The following is a 20,664-nucleotide window of genomic DNA, read 5'->3' on the forward strand; positions in this document are numbered from 1 at the left end:
TAAACAGAAAACAAGATAAGTGCATGACTGCACCTGTTGTTTTACCAGAAAATCAATTAAACAATGTTTATGCAGTTATGTGAAATACATCTTAACATGTCCCAGAATCCATTCTTGGCATTCCTGTTTTCCTGGCACGGGGTAAAAAGAGCACAACTTTTTATGATGGGAAAAATGGAATTGTCCAATATAGAAACGTGTTTTTGGAATAATTATATTTAATACTGTCCAAGTAGCTTTGGCTTAATGTAATGATGAAACGGCTAATTGAAATTTGACAGAGAATGTACGAGAGAGAAACTTGCCTTTATGCTCATTTGCAGAGGTATCTTAGAGAGGGATTGTCTTTGTTAAAGTTTCAAGTTTAATTTATTAGGTATAGCCCAGTGAGCCATGCGGCTCTTGAGTCGGGTGCAACAGCAGCAAACAAAATATGAACAGGTAACATATTAAAGTGACGACGCGCAACAGAAATATAGAGATAAACCAGCAAATCTTCCAGAAAAAAACTTCGTATTACAACGCTGTGTGCAAAAGGCGTGCACCTAAAGTTGTTAAATAAAAACAAAACCTACACCACAAATTATTTTTTCTATATGAATTAATCCTGCACAAGACATACAAAATGGCACATTTCTGTCAAAGGTTTTAAACACCTTAAGTCAACAATCCATTTGTATCTTTCCACAATGCTGACTCAACACAAGGCACTATGCAGTATTGCATTTTTTACAAGTTAGGACATTTCGTTCCCTTAACCATTCCAGAAAGGCTATGGGAACCATCACAACCAAGAGCCAATATTAATTAACTGTTGGATGAAAGTGTCTCCACGTCGTCAAATATTTATTTCGTGCCCGACTTTAGATATTTTATTTAAGTTCATAAGCCAGTCTGGTGTTTTACACTCGTAAAAGTGACACATGTACTTCCACTAACACACGCGCAGCACTGGCTTTAATTACGAACGGAATATTCAAGCGTCCATTGCTTGGTAAGTATAAGCTAAAGAGGAGAGGGGGGGGTGGCAGGTAAACTTGAGTTTAACCATTCTAGTGTATGTGCCTTCGTGATGTGCATATAATCCTATTAGCAGCAGGTGCGCCTTACTCTATGTAAGTCAGCACCCATTAACTCCCTATGCATCAGTGCACCGTCATAAGTTAACGCAAAGTGAAGGGGACACGACATTTAGAGTCCGTCCGTCAATGCCATCGGGAAAGTCAACCCGGCAGCTTGTGCGCTCTGGGGAAGAGGGCCGCGACTTCCAGCGACTCGCCTTGTGCAGCAGCTGATAGAAGACGCCCAGCTTCCTGACGAAGTAAGCCGCCGCTATCGACAGCGCCGCCACCGCGACGAGGGCGACGCACTCAAAGGCGCAGCAGCAGCCCATTGGGGTCTGTCGGTCGTGTTCAAAGTTACAAAAAATAAAGAGTGAAGAAAGGAAAAATAAGAGGGGGGGGGGGATAAATCGGAGAAGTAAACACGACACGAGAGCACCGACACCACCGCTACGGCGACTCCGAGGGCGCGTGCAATACGAAACGCGCTTTGCAACGTGTTAGCGAATGGGGTGAGACGCGGCCATGTTGGTACGGGTATCACTCCGTGTTGAATGGGACGAGACGCGGTCATGTTGGTATGGGGTACAGCTTCGCGTCGTAATGGGGTGATACGCGGCCATTTTGGTAGGGGTACAACACGCGTGTTGAAAAGGACTAGACGCGACCATGTTGGTACGGGTAAAAAAACTCGTGTGTCATATTCTCAATTTTATTTATACGATCCTTTTGTCAGTATCGAATTTATTCTAAATATGTAAGAACATGGTCTTATTCTTTGGGTCCTTCGGTAAAGCCACGTAGATAGAAAAAAAGAAGAAAGAACATGCTTTACCCTTTCTGGAAATAAAATAAATGTTAAGACGTTCGAACGCCAAATAAAAAACGCGTTTTGTTTGTCCCGGCAGAGTCGCCGTAGTGAGACAGGCGCAACCGTGCGGTAAGTGAACCTCACCGCACTCCCGCTACTCGATCATTTAAAACAACAACAACCAAACAAATAGCGCAACAACAGTCGACGCATCCGTCGGCAACACAGCGGCCTCAGATGGGCGACGGGGTGCCACGCCTTCGTTGGGAGTAAAATAAAAGGCGACGTTTCGGACAAAAAAGGTCTGTTGCCCGAAACGTCGCCCGTTGTATATTGTGTCATTCTTAAGGGCCGCGGCGTTGACGTCCCGGAATGCGTTTGAGTTGCACGCGAACCCCGCGGTTGTAAACTGCAGTACTCTGCATAATAACAACGATACATAATGCAGCGATGGGCATCGCGTTGTCCGCGCTAGAATTTCGTGAAGCTTGCCCTACGGCAGGGGTCGGCAACCTGCGGCTCCGGAGCCGCATGCGGCTCTTTTGAACCTTGACCGCGGCTCCGGGGCGGATGCTAGCGAGGGGAGGAGGCGCACTGTGACACCTGCTCTGGCGTTGCCGCTGCTGACAGGTCGCCGCTCAGCTCCACACTGCCCGCCCGGTGACAGGCAATAACGTTGCCGTTGCTTTGTCACATGTTTGGAAGAAGTAAAAACCTTCCTGGGCAGCAAAGAGCTCACCTTTGCTGAGCTGGAACAGCCAGAGTGGCTGGAAAAATTACATTTTATGGTAGACATGACAGCACATCTAAACACGCTAAATACAACCCTTCAGGGGAAAGGAGGCACAGCCCTGCACATGCTGGAGGAGGTTTTGGCATTCGAGCGCAAGTTGACAGTGTTTGTCAAAGGTTTACAGAGAGGTACACTGTCTCACTTTCCCTCTTTGAGAGAGTTCAAACAAAGTCATGATACGATAAATTTGGAATATTTCAAGTCTGCAATCACCACAATGCAAAGTTCGTTTGGGAAACGATTCTGTGAGTTCAGAGAGGAAAAAACGACATTATCCTTCCCTGTCACTCCCCTGGCGATCGATCCATCCCTATTGAATATGACTGCATTTGCAGGTGTAAGTCAACCTGATCTTGAGATGGAACTGGCCGATATAGCCGACAAAGATATATGGGTGTCCAAGTTCAAATGCTTGACCGCTACTCTTGAGGATGTTGCCCGTCAGAAGGCCATTCTGGCTCAGAATCATAAATGGAGTGATATTGAAAACCTTCCCAAACAGGACAAACTTGTATTCGAAACATGGAATGCCATCCCCAACACTTATATAAACATGAAAAAGTATGCATTTGGAGTCCTGTCGATCTTCGGCTCCACATATGTATGTGAGCAGGTCTTCTCCAACATGAACTATATTAAAAACAAACATCGATCACGCCTCACAGATGACAGCTTGCAAGCCTGTGTGAAAATGAAGGTGACGTCTTACAGCCCTGATGTGCAGACACTGTGCACTGAGGTTCAGGAGCAAAAATCCCATTAACCAGGTAATTTAGCTATTAATTTGCAAAAATATATTTTACATTGTTAAGTGAAAAAGTCCTTTTTTTATTCAGATTGACAGCTGACTGCACGATCCTGTATATAGCAATAAGGTAAGAAACAATATATGCAGTGTTATATTTGTTTTAATAGTTGCAATGGTTTTGCGGCTCCCAGTTTATTTTTTCCTTCGGAAACGGGTCCAAGTGGCTCTTTATGTCTTAAAGGTTGCAGACCCCTGCCCTACGGCGTTGGCGACCGGCCCGGGTCTATTCAATGTCCCGAAATAATGTAGGGGTTGGTGGTGGTGGTGGGCAAGCTACTTCAATCTACCTCTGCCCCCTACCCCCCCAGCAGTGGTAGTGTATATTTATGCGATCTAACCCCCCCCCCCTCCTCCCCCAAAAAACTATTATTAATGATATTGGTCGCGAAAGCCTACGTGTTAATCTCGTGTAGCGACATCGGGGATGCCACTGTATGGTGCCGGCTCGTGCCGTTTGATGTCCCTACATCGTGGACAGCACCGTGTGGGTGGCTGTGTAGTACCAGCCCTAGTGGGGCTTGGCGAGCACTGGGTTCGTGCGGGCACCACGCACAGCATGTGTTGTGGGGGCTCCCCCGAGGGGGAGGGGGTGAGCGTCAGCCCAGGGTCAAGGTTGCCCCGGGCCGTGGCACTCTGGTTGACCCCGTAGACACGTGATCCGGAATGTCCACACAGGGGGCCCCAGGTTGGGGAGACTGGTGGGTGATCACGTGTCTGGAGAGAGCTCTTGAGAAGGATTGAGAGGGAACGAGAATGCTCGAGAAGGCGGGCGGGGCCGAGGGCGGAGTGGCCCCGACCGGAGAGGGATATAAGGTGGGTCCCTGAGAGGGTCCAGGGTCTCTTCGTTGTACAAGCTGGAAGCGCTTCGTCCTATGGGGACCACGTGGTCGGAGACCCGAGCGAGGGTATAGTTTAGTTAGCTGGGTGGACACCACCCTGGGTTGTATCTGGTAAAGAAGGGGCAGTTACCCCTTTGTGTTACGAATAAAGGTGTTGCCTCTAAAAGGAACAACATCTGCGACTCAGTTGGACTCACTACACTAGTGTAGATGGGTAACACCACAATAACCACATTGCCTAAAGTGTGGGTGCGCTCACCTCGTCCAATTCATCTGGAAGAAGAGACCAAATACCCCCCAAAGAGCTCTCTCTAGTGGAGGTCCTTCCGCCAGCTGTTACCACCAGGGCTTCAAAGTGTTGCACTTTTAAGTGTGCATTGCGTGCATCGCTCCCGGTGCTACCTTGTGCTTGCTACGTTGTGTTAAACTCTTACATTTCATACAGTGCTGGCAGGCACCATCGTTGTCTGGCTGTCGCCTGATGATGCTTGTTGTATTTACCGGCAAAACTTCGTACTCAGATTGTAAATGTTGTGGATTTGCTCTCCAACGCACCAGTGTGCTGTACGAGTAACGAATTGGCATGTTCCGTTTACGTGACAAACCTTACTAATTGGCTGTGGCGGGTTTAACGACACATTTATGCGATCTAACCCGAACAAAAATCTATATTATGAACCATTGTAACTGTTTAGTTCACGAATGTGCTACCGCTGTTGCGAATTTGCAATCCGTGTAAAGCTTGAACGCGAATAGCATTGGTACTTCGCGTTGCTGTCGTGTAAAATTCTTTGGAAGAAACTCACCCCGAATATCTCGGATCTGGGAAGCTCAGCAGCCTGCATAGTTCTCGGATGTGCTACCACCGTGCACAGATTGTACTCGACCATGGCTTTACGTCAGGGGTCCTCAAACTTTTTAAACAGGGGGCCAGTTCACTGTCCCTCAGACCGTTGGAGGGCCGGACTATAGTTAAAAAAACTATGAACAAATTCCTATGCACACTGCATATATCTTATTTTGAAGTGAAGAAACAAAACGGGAAAAATACAATATTTAAAATGAAGAACAAGTAAAGTTAAATCAACAAACTTGCCAGTATTTCAATGGGAACTATGGGCCTGCTTTTGGCTAATGAGATGGTCAATGTCCGGTTCCATATTTGTCACTGCTAGTCATAACAAGTGATGCAAGTGTGCATCCGGTAGTCTAGATCTGGTTGGAGATTTCAAATGTTTCTGGAAAAAGTCTGTTCACAGACATAAGTGCTGCCAAAGATGGTTGCCATTTTGAGTGCATGGTTCCTGAGATGAGGATATGTCTCAGAGGGGAGAGATGCATAGAAATTATGAAGGCTGCTTGACTTGAATGCGTCTTTCAGAGAGTCACAATTCTGCAGTTCAGCCAGTTCCATTTGGTAAATTGTATCCACATTTTCAATGTCAATAGAAAATGGGTTATGAAAAAGCTGTATGTCCTGTTCATGGAGATGAAGCTCTTTAAATCTAAATTGGAACTCCTTTTGCAATTTTTCCAGTGAATCCACACATGTTTTGTTTGGGAATGCAACCAATGGTTTTTCCGCTAATAGATTTGGAGTTGTGGGGAGATGGCAGAAGTTTTCCTCCTTCACTTGTTTGATGAGGAGGCCTAATTTTACTTCAAATGCTTTGACATGTGATTGCATATCACAGATGAGCTTCCCCTTTCCTTGAAGTTGCACATTGAAACTGTTGAGTAGCTCTGTTACATCTGTCAGAAAGGCAAGGTGCCATTTCCATTCTGCATCATTGAGCTCTGGTACTTCTTTGTTTTTTGAAAGCAGAAAAGCTGTAATCTGTGGAAGTAAGTCATAGAAACGTTTCAAAACTCTCCCTCGACTCAGCCAACGGACTTCTGTGTGGTACAGAACATCTTCATATTCAACATTTAGCTCAGACAGAAATTCCTGAAATTGTCTGTGGTTTAGTGCATGAGCTCTAATGAAGTTAACACAAGATACCACAATTTTCATAACAGAGTCCCACTTCAGTGATTTACTACACAGCGCTTGTTGGTGGATGAGGCAGTGTATGGCTATTGGATGAGAATGGTTATGTTTGTCCATCTCTTGGTTAATGCGAGCAATTACTCCTTTCTTAGACCCCACCATGCTAGGATCACCATCAGTTGTCACGCTGGCTAGTTTAGCCCAGTTCAGCTCCAAACCATTCACAGTTTGGCAAACCTTTTCATAGATATCCTCTCCTGTAGTTGTTCCTTTGATGCTTTGCAGTGCAGCAAGCTCTTCTGTGACTTTGAAATAGTCATTCGTCCCACGAATAAAAATTAAAAGTTGTGCAGAATCACGAACATCATTGCTTTCGTCGAGTGCCAAGGAAAAATAGGAAAGTTTTTTTGTGGAGTTTTGCAAATGCTGATGCAAATTGTCTCCCATTTCTTCAATCCTCCGTGTAATTGTAGGTCCTGAAAGACTCACTGTACTAAATAAATCGGCCTTCTCTGGACACATCTCTTTGGCAACAGAAAGAAGGCATTCTTTAACAAATTCTCCCTCCACGAATGGTCTGCCAGTGCACACTATTAGCTTGGCAACTTGAAAACTTGCTCGCAGTGATGAAATATTTAGCTGCTTCTGCTTCACAAAAGTATTTTGCTGAGTTGTTAATGTATTTTTCAGTTTTAATATTTTATCTTTTCTCACTTCTCCGACCAAACAATCATATTTATCTTCATGTTGAGTTTCATAGTGTCGACGTAAATTGTATTCTTTGAACACAGACACTATATTCTGGCATATCAGACACACAGCTCTTTCCTTGTACTGCATGAAAAAGTAATCATAAGTCCACTGTTATTTGAATATCCTACACTCCGAGTCAATTTTTCTCTTTCTTGACATCATTGTTTCCTAGGGAGTCAAAATTGCTATTAGTAAAATACCAATATATATACAGCGCTACAAAAACAATATACCAGCAATAACTTTGCCCACACAGAGACATACAGACTGCACTGCCCATCAATGCAGTCTGATTGGGGGAACTCCGCTTTTACCCCAGGCTCACACTGGTGCGGGTGCCATTAAAAAGTTAATTACACCTGCAGTTTTGTTCACAGATCGCAGTGCGGTGGGCACAATGAGTGCCCACCGCAGCAGCTCAATGAGTGCTCACCGCCGCAGCCCAATTAGTGCTCACCAGCGCAGCCCAATTAGTGCTCACAAGCGCAGCCCAATTAGTGACCATGGGCCGGATAAATGTCCTCAGCGGGCCGCATGTGGCCCGCGGGCCGTAGTTTGAGGACCCCTGCTTTACGTGATGGGCAGCAGAGAGAAAACACAGCCGAATCCATTGTTGTACTGCGATTTCTGTGCTCTCCCAGCCCTCGTCAACCCACCATGAGCATTATGGAATTATGGCGAATTTTGATCAGGTAACCCACAACCTGCATGGTGTGGGAAGGCCCTCATCTAGCAGTGGATTGACAATGGGCTGCACGTGACAAGCGTTATGGAATGTTCAGGTGCTGTGGACATAAGGCTTTAGAATAATTTTACAAGTTGTGCCATTTGCAACTCGCACATCCCAACTCCTGCATCGGGGGTGGACAATAATCTGACGTCGCATGCATTTTTTTGATGAAATGTAAACTTTGCGTACGTGTTTGTGTGTTTAGCTGGCAAGTACAGGCCCGCGAGGGAGTGATCAGCGCTACACACGGGCGGCCTCTGCCGTCTCCCCCTGTGTGTTCACACACTGCACCAGGTACAAGTCTGTTCTCCCATAACGCATGTTTTCAATACACGATCAATGTATTAGGGAACACTTTTTTCTATAACGCGGATGCGAATTGGATATAACGTGGATATGAATTGGATATAACGCGGGTGTGAATTGGATTTAACGCGATCGAGTGAACGGAACGACGTCGCACGAGTAAGAATAAGCGGTCGTACGGCTGCCTCGGCATAGCATCGCAAAAGGCATTGGGATGCTGCTGGATCCTTCTAGATGCTACCCATGCGCCTCAGTCTTTATTCAGCCTGCGAATGACCTCAACCTCTCGTTGCCTGATTGCATCTAAAATGAAATAATATTGCAGTTAATCAAATACAGTCTAGAGAAGTGCTGATGTTCATAGACTACAATGGAATTTTCAGCACTATATCTTGCCAACACTGCTGTATCTTGCCAACACTGCTCTGAACTCTAATTTTACCCAGGCACAAAACAGGGAATACACAGATGTATGATGTGAGCCCATAATTTAGTTGTACTATTCAGAGTTGGGCTTAATTGAGTTGCCCTGGGTGGCCTGGTACACCACATCCACGATGTAGAGTTTCCACTGCCCAAATCCTACCTCATCTGATAACATTTACATAAAAGTGGACATAGAAAGTCATGCATTGTATTGTAATTTAACACCTAAGTTGTGAAGGTTCAACGAACACATGTTTGTTTTGTGAAAGTATGCTTTTCATTTGCCTTATACGCAAAGGTCCAGGGTACATTCATAAGTAGTGATTGAGCAAATGTTAAAACCCAAGGGCATGTGATGAGCAGAATCGTTCTAGCACTTATTGACATGACATTTCACTTGACAGTGGTAACACTGAAAGTTATATTCAAACACGTGACCTTTTGTCAGTAAGAAAAATATTGAAATGTGTCAGTGATGTATTAAAATTCGTGGTTAAATGTTCATTCCAAAAATATACAACATATTCTCAGAATATATATATATTTTTAAATACACAGGTTGAAAATACCTCTTTTATATATGTGTTATATTATCTGGGTGAGCACAAATTAAGATTAACATTCTCTTTTATAATAGACTATTATAATGTATATATTCACGTGGGTGTGTTTTTCTTCTTTGCTTTTCACATTTATGATTTTAAACTGTGGCATTTGCACACGGTGATAAACTCTTGCAATTGGCATAATAAAGTCTTTCAACATCTGATTTACGGCTGGCAATGCGCTTTTTAAAATATGAAACATCACAAGTAGCTTGAAAGTTTGATCAAACTCAATCAAGATTTATTTTACGTGCCAATATCACCCACAATAAACAGGAGCGGTACAGGAGGGCATGGAGCAACAGGAATAAAAAAAATCCCATCAGGACCTCAGCGGCTAACGCCGACCGAGCCAAGTAAATTGCAACTGCATGCAAACTAAATTGCAACCGTGTGCAACGAATAGCGTGAACTGGTTCAGTGGCAAACACAGTGAACACAAGGCTACCCAAACAGTAATGTGCTCTGCACTTTGTGTAACATTATCTTTTTTGTTGCATCGCAGTGAAAACGTGATCATGAATTCGGATCAAGGCAGCGTGATTGCAAAGGATCGGAGTGGTGTGGAGGATCGGGGCTCCATGACTGTGAATGATCACAATGCCCAAGACGGTGTTGTGCCTGCTCATAAGACAAGGTATGGTCCCATATAACCAAACTGGGAAAGTGCTGATATATGCTCCAAATATATATAGTAGTATATGTAAAATCCTATAATGTTTAGGATTCTTTCAGGAGGATCCTGCTTTGGATGTTACATTATTTTCATATTGAGTATGTTTACATGTAGGAGAAGTTGGGATATTAGGAACATCCATATATGAGAGAACACTCCCATAGACAGATCAGAGATTTACTTGACAACAGCTTGTAATCGAGTGTTGTTGGAGGCAGGTTTGGTGGATGTCGTAGAATTAACGGATACAAAGTGACGAGTAGATGGCAGTAGAGAATATATCACTGGATTTTCGAATATATCACTGGATTTTACTTTGGATGCTTGGATTCAAGGTTTAAATGGGCTTGCTCGCAATACATTTATGAGTTAATTCAACCATACACTGCACTGAATTGGCATATGTGTCCATTTCGTTTTAATGTGTTTCACACTAGAAAGGAAACTAGAATATCAAGAGAAAACCCACATGCATGTGGTGATTACACTTGTACTGGCATCTCAGGGCTATGAACTCGTAGCGCAACAAGTGTTTCAATGCGCACGATAATGTTTGCATATTCCAACAACTCCTACAAATCACTGGATCGAATACATTTACCACCACACCTGTAATATTAAGGGTGTTGAAGAAATCGAACCTCTCTTTGGTTATCACCAACAGCCACAATGCTGTCCTAACTCCGATGTACACTGTGCCTTGCGCGTGTACATGCAGAAAGCTGCTGCCCAGCCTGAAATTGAAGCGGCCACAGGAGCTGGTGCTGGTAATCGGCACGGGCATCAGCGCTGCCGTAGCGCCGTGCGTGCCCGCGCTTAAGTCCTGGAAGGGCCTCATTCAGGCGCTGCTCGACGCCTCGGGCGAGTTCGACCTCCTGGAGGACGAAGAGATCAAGCGCTTTCACCGCAGCCTGCAGGAGGACCGCGACCTCGTGCATGTGGCCCACGACCTCATCCAGAAGCTGTCCCCGGTGTGAAAAGGGAATTGCTGTGAAACCTATCTCACTGGGGTTGTGCGTGTCGAGGCATGGTACTTGCAATATGTGTTGTTAATGAGGATATAGGTAGGAAACAAGGCTGCTGTATAATTGAACACATACGTAGTGTGTTATACGGAGGCACACACTGGAGTTTGAGGCAACACGTTTATTTAACGACCAAACAGGGCTAACTACATAAACATACACTGGTTCTACATCTAGGTGATAACTACACGGTTAACTAGACCACAACGGGGTAACTACATAACCGGGTCGGTCAGTAACACACTGCCCGACCCACGATGCCGAGTGTAACATCGAAGACCGAGGATCGAAGAGACGTAGCACCGACGGATTTCATTCCAACAGAGGACTGCCCCATTATACTCCTGAGCGTGGCCTGGCTCCGCCCTCGGCCACGCCCCCTTCTAGATCCTACTAGAAGGCTCTGGCCCATATCACGTGTCCCTCGAGCCCCCTTTTGGGCCCCCTTGCTACCCTGCCCCGGCCACGTGCCCTCTCGGGTTCACACAGAGTATCACGTCCTCACTTGCTCTCTCTCGGACCCTCACCAGAACTATACCCCCTAGGGCCCGCTTCCATGCCATATCCACTCTGGTGCCAGAGAGAGACTCAAGACGTACATTTCCACTCTTCTGACAGTAGCTAGTGCTAAACACCATAGTGACTCCATATAAGTCACTACACATACACTAAATAACAGGTTAATTTTGAACCATATCTTAACCTGTTAAACCCTTTTCTAAATCACCTAATTACCAAGTGAAATCCCCAAATCACCATAAATCAGCGTTAGTTATCGTGAGATTATGAGGATCGTGCCTGGTTATTGCTTGGACGGTGGTCATCAATGTTTATTAGGATTTGAGTTGTAGGCATGGGGATTTGAGCTTAGAGGGCTTAAATATGCCAGTAGATGTTCCTGCAGCAATGGATGCAGTCCACCATTAGATTTAGTCCATACACTGGATGATTATGTAGATTAAATGTAACTGGAGAGCTCCTGAGTGTTTTCTGCCAAAGGTCTCAGTGCAGGACCCTGCTCAAAATAGACTCTTAACACTCGGTGAGGCTTTCCTATGCACACAGCATTATCATTGTTAATATTTGGTGCTTGTTCGACTTGTTCGACTTTACAGAAAGAACCAAAGAGTATAATAACAGTAACATTTAAAATCCTGTTTTTGTTTCAATTTCTCATTCTTCCCACGATTGGGGGCACAAGCGCACGGGGAACGTGCGCTCCACCTTCTTCAAGGACTGTCTCTACGACGTCTTCGAGGGTCTCGAGAGCAAGATGGAGGAGACGGGCAAGTGCCTGCTGCAGTCTGTGCTGCAGCTCATGGATCACGGCGCCCTGGTGCTCACCACCAACTTTGACAACCTCCTGGAGATCTACGGCACGCAGCGCGGCAAGGCCCTCGAGTCTCTGGACCTGACCGACGAGAAGAACGTGCGTGAGCCTAAGCCTGCATGTTTCCACTGCAGTGGCCATGTTCCCTTAGCTGCGATGGCCTTTTACATTTGAGTCCACAGCTTACCTTGTTCAAATCATGTCTGTGAACACATTCCTGCGGAGGGAGCTGGTAGGAACGTTCGGTTGCTCGGTCAATGGCCAGGGTCAACGGCAGCATGGTGTATTCCGCAAATATGGCCGACTGTGAGGGCGGGCACAAGCCGGCATGAGTAGGTTAAACGTTGAGTTTTATAAGGTCACCACGAGGTAACCAGCCCCTCCCCACCCAGCCCCACCCCTCCCACCCCCCAGCCAGCCCGACCCTCACCACCCAGCCCCTCCCCACCCTCCCCACCCAGCTCCTCCCCACCCTCCCCTCTCCACCCAGCCCCACCCCTCCCATTTTTGGATGCACGACGGACGGACACAATAATTCCCTGTGGGCTGGTGTAACCAGGAGGTTCCTACCAATATGATACATTTATTCAAAGTGTAGACCAGCGTTAGTTATCTCAGCCCCTTTTTGTATCATGGATTTTTCCTATTTTATCGCCAGATAGGCATTTAACCAGGCAGGTAGCTGAGGCTCTCAATCGAAAGATTGCGATCAAATTATGCTTGAGGGTTGACTCAGTGCATCTTCCCTCCGCGGGGCAATAACATGAGCACCACTTTGTGGGGAAGTCAGCAGTGGTTGTCCTATGGACAAACTCACCGCTGCCATAGGAATGACACATTTTCACAACTGGCTCAGGGCTGTAAACAGCAGATGAGTACTGCGTCAACACTTATTTGAGCAGGAAATCACTTTGACTTGAGCTCCGCAATTGAATTAAAGTTATGATATGAATATTATTTTAGAATTGCTTCCATGAGTAGAGCATCTCAATGTCAAGTGATAACCCTCAACAATTATACTACAAAACTACTTCTGAAGTCACTTCAATAATGGTGTATTGCTCAACACTAGATAGTACTCCTTCATGCCACAAGTCAGTCCTATGGGATATAAATGTTAGCGACTATAGGTGAAAGATTAGGCAGAATTAGACAAAAAAACATGAGATAATTTTTGATGCTATCTTATAACATCGATGCTATCGTTAAAGACTGATAACAGGACTGAGCAATCAATAGTTTCACCATGGGTGGCTGCCTCGATTTGAACTTTGGACATCAGTGGCATTGGCTCTTTATGACCCCGCTAAGCCAGTGTTCTGCATTTTTACTGCTACAGTGGACATCGCCTTACCCAAATTTATGTGGGAGTACTACAGTGCAAATCACTCCTTTCACCTGAACAGTTGTCCCCGTGTAAGTCTTGGATAATACGATACATTTAGCACAACTGCCGAACCATCCACGGAAATTGCTGGGATAACAATGAATCTACTGCTATTCCTTGTTCACTCTTTTCGATACAAAGGCTTGGATCATAGGATTAATTGACTACTTTCAGAAGACCATGTTGAAGTTCCCCTGACGTCATTCTCAACGAGTAGGCCATTCTTTGCCGAGAGCAAATTACTCATAATTTACATTTATACAGTAAAACCTTGGATTGCGAGTAACTTGGTCTGCGAGTGTTTTGCAAGACGAGCAAATTTTTTTAAGAAATATTAATTTGATAAACGAGCGATGTCTTGCAATACGAGTACTGTAGTACGTACAGTATACGCTTTGTCTGCCGAGCATCACGTGATCACAACTAAGCCAATGGTTTTTCTCTCTCTCTCGCTGCGGGATTGTGGGTAATCGTCTCCCATGCTCGGTCTCAGTCGACGTGCCTCACTCGTATAGTCAACTTCCGTGCGAGCGTACAGTATACTGTTTACTATAGTGTTGTGACCACGTGTGTGTGCGTAAAGCATTTTTTTAATTTTGTGTCCAGGTGTAGTGACTTCTTTAGTAACTGTACTGCAAGTGAAAGTCGTCCGACACAATAACCCTCCTCTCCTCTCTCTCGTCTCCCTCACACCAGCCACGATTAAATTAAATTAATAAATTTGATTACTTTCTATTAAATGTAAATAATACAAATATAAAAAGGTATTTTGTATTATTCATTTTTTTTTATACAGTATTTTTGGGTTGTGGAACGAATCATCTGAGTTTACATTATTTCTTATGGGGAAATTCGCTTTGATATACGAGTGCTTTGGATTATGAACACGTTTCCGGAACGAATTATGCTCGCAATCCAAGGTTTTACTGTATTTGCAACGTTTGCATGGATAATAATTAATATTTGATATAGCACCCTTTACACCAGGTCATCTCAGAATGCTTTACATCAATCTCATAAAATATGATTTCGAATCGAAAGGCCACCCCCAATGGCAGCTGTCCCTGTGGGCACAAGGTGACTTAGAACCTGGCTTGGAAATCGCCATTTGCCTGCCAGTAGTGTGCAATTTTTCAATGTGTTATTCCAAATTGAGTAATTTGTTGGTAGTTTTTAAACTTGTAAAAAGTGTACACTCCCGCCAGCACACAGTGGCTTGCTCATTTCAAATGACATCAGGGGATATTTAACATCCACTGTGAAGCAGACAGCACGTAGTATTTTTATGGTTATTACGCCCATAGTAATAACCAGTGCTGCCATCTGACTTGAACTTGTGAATCTCTGCAACAAGTGGTGAATTGTCTACTTGCTGGGCCATGTCACTGCCTCATGGATAAGAGGTCATTCTTCACACCCATGTCGAGGCTCGAATGATTTGATTAAATGTCTTGCGGATCATAGGATTTTGCACAAATATCTTCTGGGGCATAGATAAGAATAGATTATAGGTATACAAATAAGAGGAGTTTTGCTGTATTGTTAAGTTAGGGTAAAGCCTTATTTTCAAATGTAATTGTTGTTGACACCAGTAAACTCAGTTTAAATTTTGTGTTCGTCTGAAAAATATAAACACGTATTATTGTCTCACGACACATTTATATTGGTGTCCCTGGAGAGTATATATAATGCCACCCCCAAATATATTACAATTGTACTCTCAGTTGGATTTCATTACTCAAATATATTTTCCTTAAGAACTTTAACATCAAACCGTGTTACTTCCTGTGAGGGAACATCCTCTGGAGGTCATCCAAAAATCAATAGGCCACTTTTCTTCATGAGGTGGCATACTTGTAAAATGTCCTGCCAATAGCTGGGAGCTAAACGTCTTGACTGGTCTCAAGCAAAGGTAATACATTCATCAATCTATTCACAGCTTCCTTTTTGCTTTCATGTGCACAGGTTCTTGAGTGGTCACAAGAAAAGAGGCCATTCAGCGTGCTGCACATTCACGGTGTCTACACCAACCCGACCGGCATTGCACTGCACCCGGCTGGCTACAAGAACATCTTGCGCAACACGGAAGTAATGGTTCGTGATTGTACTGTGACCACACTCCCCTTGGTCAGCCGAGGCTTCCTCTAGTGCAGTGGTTCTTAACCTGGGTTCGATCGAACCCCAGGGGTTCGGTGAGTCAGTCTCAGGGGTTCGGCGGAGGTTAAGACACACACCCGACTCGTATGATTGTGCACCAGTAAAACATATACCTATGTTTTTAATTTGAAAAAATCATATTTAATTTTTCCAATTAATAAGGGTTCGGTGAATGCGCATGTGAAACTGGTGGGGTTCGGTACCTCCAAAAAGGTTAAGAACCACTGCTCTAGTGCCTTCGTGCATGTGGCCTTGCAGTGGTCTTTCCACCTGCCAGTCCCTCACTGTGTATTTTATCCGAGGTAGCTTTCATTCTTTCCAGTGTTAGATGTTGGACATCCAGTCAGCCTAAGCATATATATTTCATCTTATTGAGCATTGAATATTAGAGGTGTATTGATGAAATTGATCTATATCTATTGTTAGGATTTCAATATTATACTTGCCTTGAATCGTGTGTGTAAGAATTCACATTTGTTGTATTGTCATATCAAGGTGTCTTGTTCATACCAAGTGCTGTTGATACCCTGATACATAATATTTGGTGAAACCAAAGTTGCAGGTGACTGATACCCTTCATGCAGGCTTTGGAGACAGAATTTAGAGACAAAACTTAGAACACGATTAATGTTGATGACCCGGTGATATGCATGTTAAGTAGACATGTTCCCCATATTTGTGCTATATGAATCCAAATTGTATCAGGATCCCTTGATGACTGTGTCCACAGAATTCCATCCAAACTTTGTACGAGACCAAGTCCTTCCTGTTCCTGGGGTGCGGCCGCACTCTGGAGGACCCCACATTCCAATCGCTGTTCCTGGAAGCGCTGCGCAACAAGTCGGACCTAGAACACTTCATGCTAGTCTGCAGGGACAACCCGGAGAACTTCAAGAAGCTTCGTGAAAACATGCTGGACAAAGGCATCAAAGTGATCTCTTACGGCGATGATTACTGCTACTTGCCCGAATACCTGGAGAGACTGGCCAATGAGATTTGCCAAATAGGACGCATCTGAGTGCAACCAGTAGCCTTGGCCTATAAGCCTAGCGTTTACATTTGAAGGTTCATTCTCGTGTACGTTCATTCGCAAGTATGTGGTAGTGGTACAGGGTGATGTGGGTTGTTAGGACACTGAGCCAGCACCTGTTGATTCCAGCACTGGGAAATGAGTTATCGTTACCCCTGTGCACCGAGTGTTTACGCCCGAGTGGGCTGTTTTCATTCATGAGGTGACAGTCTTGAAGGTAGAACAAAATGCTTACACAGTTGAGTCTTTACTCGACAGGTATGCATACATTTGATGAGATTATAGGGGAATTATTGTGTCTGTGAGGTTGCTGACTGTCAGGATGTAGAAAGTGGTCCTGACAATGATGTACAATGGAAACAACATTAATATTTGTTTTCACTGGAACCTATTATGGTAAGTGAAATTATACATTTTTAAATGATAATTGCAAATTAAGTGATTGTAAAAAAAACTGGTATAGTTAGCACTGAACAAACTGATATTACAAAATCCACAGACTGTCACTTGAAGTACCATGTGGGCTATTTCTATCTCTTAGCCTTAATTTTTCCATCAAAGAAACACTATGCAGTGATAAGTATGAACAACATTCACAAAAATGCTACTTCTTCCTACACCTATATTCATCTTTTTAAGAGTTAGAAAATAATTATCTGATATGTTGGTATTTACATCGTTTGCTGTTGTATATCGTATTGGAATTCTTCTAAATTGACCACATTGTGCAATGAGTTAGCTCAGATTTTAAAGGGAATATCAAATGACTAAGAGTTTAAATAAGTTTAAAAGGATTGCATTTTATATTTTAACTGGACAGATGTTATTTACTTCATTTGTGAGTATGTAATTATAATTGCGTTTTAACTACGCATAAAAATATCCATGGTATACCAGTGTATTGCAATTCCTAAGGGATGTTGTGCAAGTCATTAAATGCCATTGCATTTCAGAATAATTATGGACTTTTCTTGTGTCAGTAATATCAACGGGGGGGCCACTTGGTCCTAAACTGGGTGCATGCCAGCAAAAAAGGGACACGAATACCTCATCATGCAAGATTTAGCAGAATAAAGCGTGATGCCACATTCAACTAAATGCATGTTTACATAGCTATCATAAGTCAGCTAAGTGCACACTACTTAAATATATGCATTTGGACTGCACCTTAAACATTTTTTGGAATGAATCTGCATTTGAAGATGTGAGGTGTAATTGTTAATTATAATTAAATATTGGTTAAAGGAATTGGGCGTGGGTTGGGAGCGAAACGAGAGATATAAGCAAACATCACATTGCTGTATCGTCCTGGAAATCTTGAGACCCAGCGATGCTTTCATGAGTACATCCAAAAAAATACAAAATCAGTAATACCCCGATTTTCGTCTTCCCCATTTTACGTAGTTTCGCAAATACGTCGTCACTTTATTAATACCATGACCTGATTTGCATCACCTGAACCCCATACTTGCGTCGTTGGCAGCATAATCCGTCCTTTCTCGTATCCATCACCCCAGCCTTTGCCCCCACCTCCACTGTGCACTAGCTACTTTGCATCGTTCATAAATACACGTCATGTATACTACAATGTACTATTTACAGTATTTTGTTGATTTCGAAAAATTGCTTTGCTTTACGTTTTGATATTCGTCCCACCTTTCAGGAACGCATTCCCGACGTAAACCGGGGTATTGCTGTGACTTGCCAGGTGGTAATGGGGCTTAGTGCAATAGAATCACAATTGGAGGGCTCGCTTTTCATATCTCGGACATGGACAGCCCATCCTTCCAGTGTCAATAAAATAAGTACTGCTTTGGATCAGTGGCTATTCTGTCCAGTGATTGACCTCGCACAAAAGGAATGTAGCATTTCCACCACTGGCTGAGGACCACAAACATGAGCCACCACCCATTGCTCATTTGAACAGAGAAACACATGACAGGTATTCATGGTAATTGTTGACAATACAAGTTAAGAGTTGTTGGGCAGTAGCTGCATATGCAAAACTTCATGTCAAGGCATGCATGATGGCTTGTCTCACTGGTATAAAGTGTCGTCAAAATGCTTGTGGTAATGATGTGCTTATGTAAGATTGGTGAAAAGTTAATAAATATATTAACATGTTTTTGTTTACAAACATTTCACAGCAAGCGACATTGTTATCCTTCAATAAGCATGCAAATGTAGATGAATAGTGTGTTTCCTTTGAGCCATGTACTCTATTCCCAACGATGATGGCAAAAGTACATTCATTATCAATAATGCAGCCAGGGTAGTTATTCCACAGCGGAATTAGAAGATATTTTCAAAACAATGGATTGAAATATTAACCATGATATATGCATTTAACCACCGATATAAATTGACTTCACAAAGTGATAAAATAAAAATGCAGCAATGTGAAGATCAAATATTAACAAAAGATAGTTTTACTATCACATTGAAGCATAGCAAATGAACCACTCCCATCACCCCTGCTCCTTCACACGTGGAACAAGCTAAAGTATGGTGAACTTCTTTTGCACCGTACGTAGCCAACCGTGTTAATCGGAGGTACGGGGGAAGGACAACGAACTACAGTATATCCAAAAAGCAGTTCTCTTTAATTATCAATAAACCTTTGATTTAAAGCTATCGTGACTGCAGGGATTCATATTCTTATTGTTTCCCTTCTACGTGACTTTACCGAAAGAACCAAGAATATCAATAAACGGCAGGCATTAAACTTTTGTCAAATTTTTATTTTACATGGTAAGACCCACTAAGCTATGTGGCTCTTTTTTGCATAAGCAACCTGGCCACAAATGATAGCTCAACGAAGTGGCTTATTACATTGCTGAAGGGAAAACCCTTTCTTTTTACTGCGATTTAGTTATTTGCTTGTGCACCACTGGCAATGCAGTTTGACTATAGATGAGTGAGTCTGCACATGTGTTTTATATTTTCTTGAGATCCTGACAGACTGTCAGATGTACTCAAATGGGAGATAGTTTGGGCAGGCAGCAACAGAACCAACACTTCCCAGACCATAAATGATAAATACCACTGGACCTGAAAACTCAATTTTCCCCGTACAAGAGTGCGGGTAAACCGTATGGGTTGACATGTATGCTTCAGGGCCGAGTTATTGAGGCCGCCGCATTGTAGATGTTAACTCCTGGTATGCAGGAGGCCGTGGTTCGATCCAGAGCCTGACGCCTGCTGTATATTTTAAGTATTGCATGTCTCTCTCCCCGTGGCCACGCGGATTTTTCTTCGGGTCCCCCGGTTTGCCCCTCCACATTTCTTAACATGCGTTTTTATTATTAAATTTAAAGCAGCCAAATAATAAAAACGCATGTTTCGAAATGTGGAGGGGAAAACCGGAGGACCCGAATACAAATCCACGTGGCCACGGGGAGAGAGACATGCAATACTTAAAATATACAGCAGGCGTCAGTCTCGGGATCGAACCCACGGCCTCCTGCATACCAGGAGTTAACATCTACAATGCAGCGGCCTCAATAAGTTGGCCCTGAAGCATACATGTCAACCCATACGGTTTACACGAACTCTTGTACGGGGAAATTTGAGTTTTCAGGTCCATAAGGCGTACAGCCGTTTCAATACGGACAGAACATGTTTTGGCTGTGCTTCGCCCTTGTGATGGGACTTTGTAGGATGAACGTTGAGATGTTTAAGGGCACGGGTTGACAATAAGGTCTGAATTGGTCTGTAATAAGGTAGGTACTGTTAAGGGGGTGACAGGTTTGCTGAAGGGAAAACCCTTTCTTTTTACTGCGATTTAGTTATTTGCTTGTGCACCACTGGCAATGCAGTTTCACTATAGATGAGTGAGTCTGCACATGTGTTTTATATTTTCTTGAGATGCTGACAGACTGTCAGATGTACTCAAATGGGAGATAGTTTGGGCAGGCAGCAACAGAACCAACACTTC

At 43.7% G+C, this 20,664-nt stretch overlaps 2 protein-coding genes across 6 annotated transcripts in view; one reads left to right on the forward strand and one right to left on the reverse strand.

Annotated features, from left to right (window-relative positions):
- The window catches only part of HACL2 (2-hydroxyacyl-CoA lyase 2), a 15,459-nt gene extending 13,923 nt beyond the window's left edge, over positions 1-1,536 (reverse strand). Inside the window, exon 1 of the mRNA XM_078608232.1 lies at positions 1,280-1,536. Coding sequence (XP_078464358.1) covers positions 1,280-1,393 — 114 coding nt within the window. The 5' untranslated portion in view covers positions 1,394-1,536. The remainder of the gene's footprint in view (positions 1-1,279) is intronic.
- Positions 1-18,866, forward strand: part of LOC144728656 (protein FAM118B-like) — a 20,143-nt gene extending 1,277 nt beyond the window's left edge. Inside the window, exons 1-7 of one of the 5 annotated variants that reach the window (XM_078608235.1) lie at positions 1,923-2,001; positions 7,991-8,079; positions 9,628-9,759; positions 10,517-10,769; positions 12,025-12,252; positions 15,506-15,634; positions 16,428-18,866. In XM_078608235.1, the coding sequence (XP_078464361.1) occupies positions 9,641-9,759; positions 10,517-10,769; positions 12,025-12,252; positions 15,506-15,634; positions 16,428-16,715 (1,017 nt within the window). In that variant the 5' untranslated portion in view covers positions 1,923-2,001; positions 7,991-8,079; positions 9,628-9,640 and the 3' untranslated portion in view covers positions 16,716-18,866. Of the gene's footprint in view, positions 1-1,922; positions 2,002-3,322; positions 3,433-7,990; positions 8,080-9,627; positions 9,760-10,516; positions 10,770-12,024; positions 12,253-15,505; positions 15,635-16,427 lie in introns of those variants that run through there. The other 4 variants (XM_078608237.1, XM_078608234.1, XM_078608233.1 and 1 more) reach the window with 4 other exon arrangements.
- Positions 18,867-20,664: the final 1,798 nt, after the last annotated feature.

The sequence above is a fragment of the Lampetra planeri genome, chromosome 29, assembly GCF_965212315.1.
Source record: "Lampetra planeri chromosome 29, kcLamPlan1.2.h2, whole genome shotgun sequence".
In the NCBI taxonomy this organism is placed as follows: Eukaryota; Metazoa; Chordata; class Hyperoartia; order Petromyzontiformes; family Petromyzontidae; genus Lampetra; species Lampetra planeri.